Source organism: Cystoisospora suis, assembly GCF_002600585.1.
Source record: "Cystoisospora suis strain Wien I chromosome Unknown contig_4936, whole genome shotgun sequence".
NCBI classification, from domain to species: domain Eukaryota; phylum Apicomplexa; class Conoidasida; order Eucoccidiorida; family Sarcocystidae; genus Cystoisospora; species Cystoisospora suis.
In genome coordinates, this window is record NW_027157728.1 from 1658 (window position 1) to 2147 (window position 490).

The following is a 490-nucleotide window of genomic DNA, read 5'->3' on the forward strand; positions in this document are numbered from 1 at the left end:
TAAGGCTGCAAACAAAGGAGAAGAATGCAAGGACGTGAAAGTTGAAAAGGGGGGATACAGAGGAAGACCACCAAATAACGAGACGAAGAGGCTGGCCTGTCGGAAAGGAAGAAAGCGTAAAACGACTTAGACTCGGGACACCCGGGCGCCGTGGAGAGTGAGCCCCTTGTACCCGCGGCGCGTACTCAGGGCGACCTGCGGGTGGCATAACGTAAGAACCGGCGCACCAACGCGCTCCGATAACGCACAATCCGAGGGCAACCAGGGAATCCGAGCCTCCAGTCCCTTCTGGGAAGAGATGCCACAAACACAGCAAGGCAACACAGACGGGGAAGTGGTAAATCCGAGGAGCCAGAGCGTGGAGAAACTCGCAGGAGTCTTTCCGGGAGCCAAAAAGGGATGGAGGAGTAAAATACCACTAACTAATAAAGATAGGGGGCTAACTGGGGGTACAAGTGTGGAGGAATGGAAGGAAACGGACACAAACGGG

At 54.9% G+C, this 490-nt stretch overlaps 1 protein-coding gene across 1 annotated transcript; it reads right to left on the minus strand.

Moving 5' to 3' along the window:
• Nucleotides 1-33: 33 nt before the first annotated feature.
• CSUI_008690 (uncharacterized protein) lies at nucleotides 34-483 on the minus strand (the record flags this gene model as incomplete). The annotated part of the gene is made up of 1 exon (XM_068068816.1): nucleotides 34-483. A coding segment is annotated over one exon (357 nt), but the record flags the coding sequence as incomplete, so codon positions are not given.
• Nucleotides 484-490: the final 7 nt, after the last annotated feature.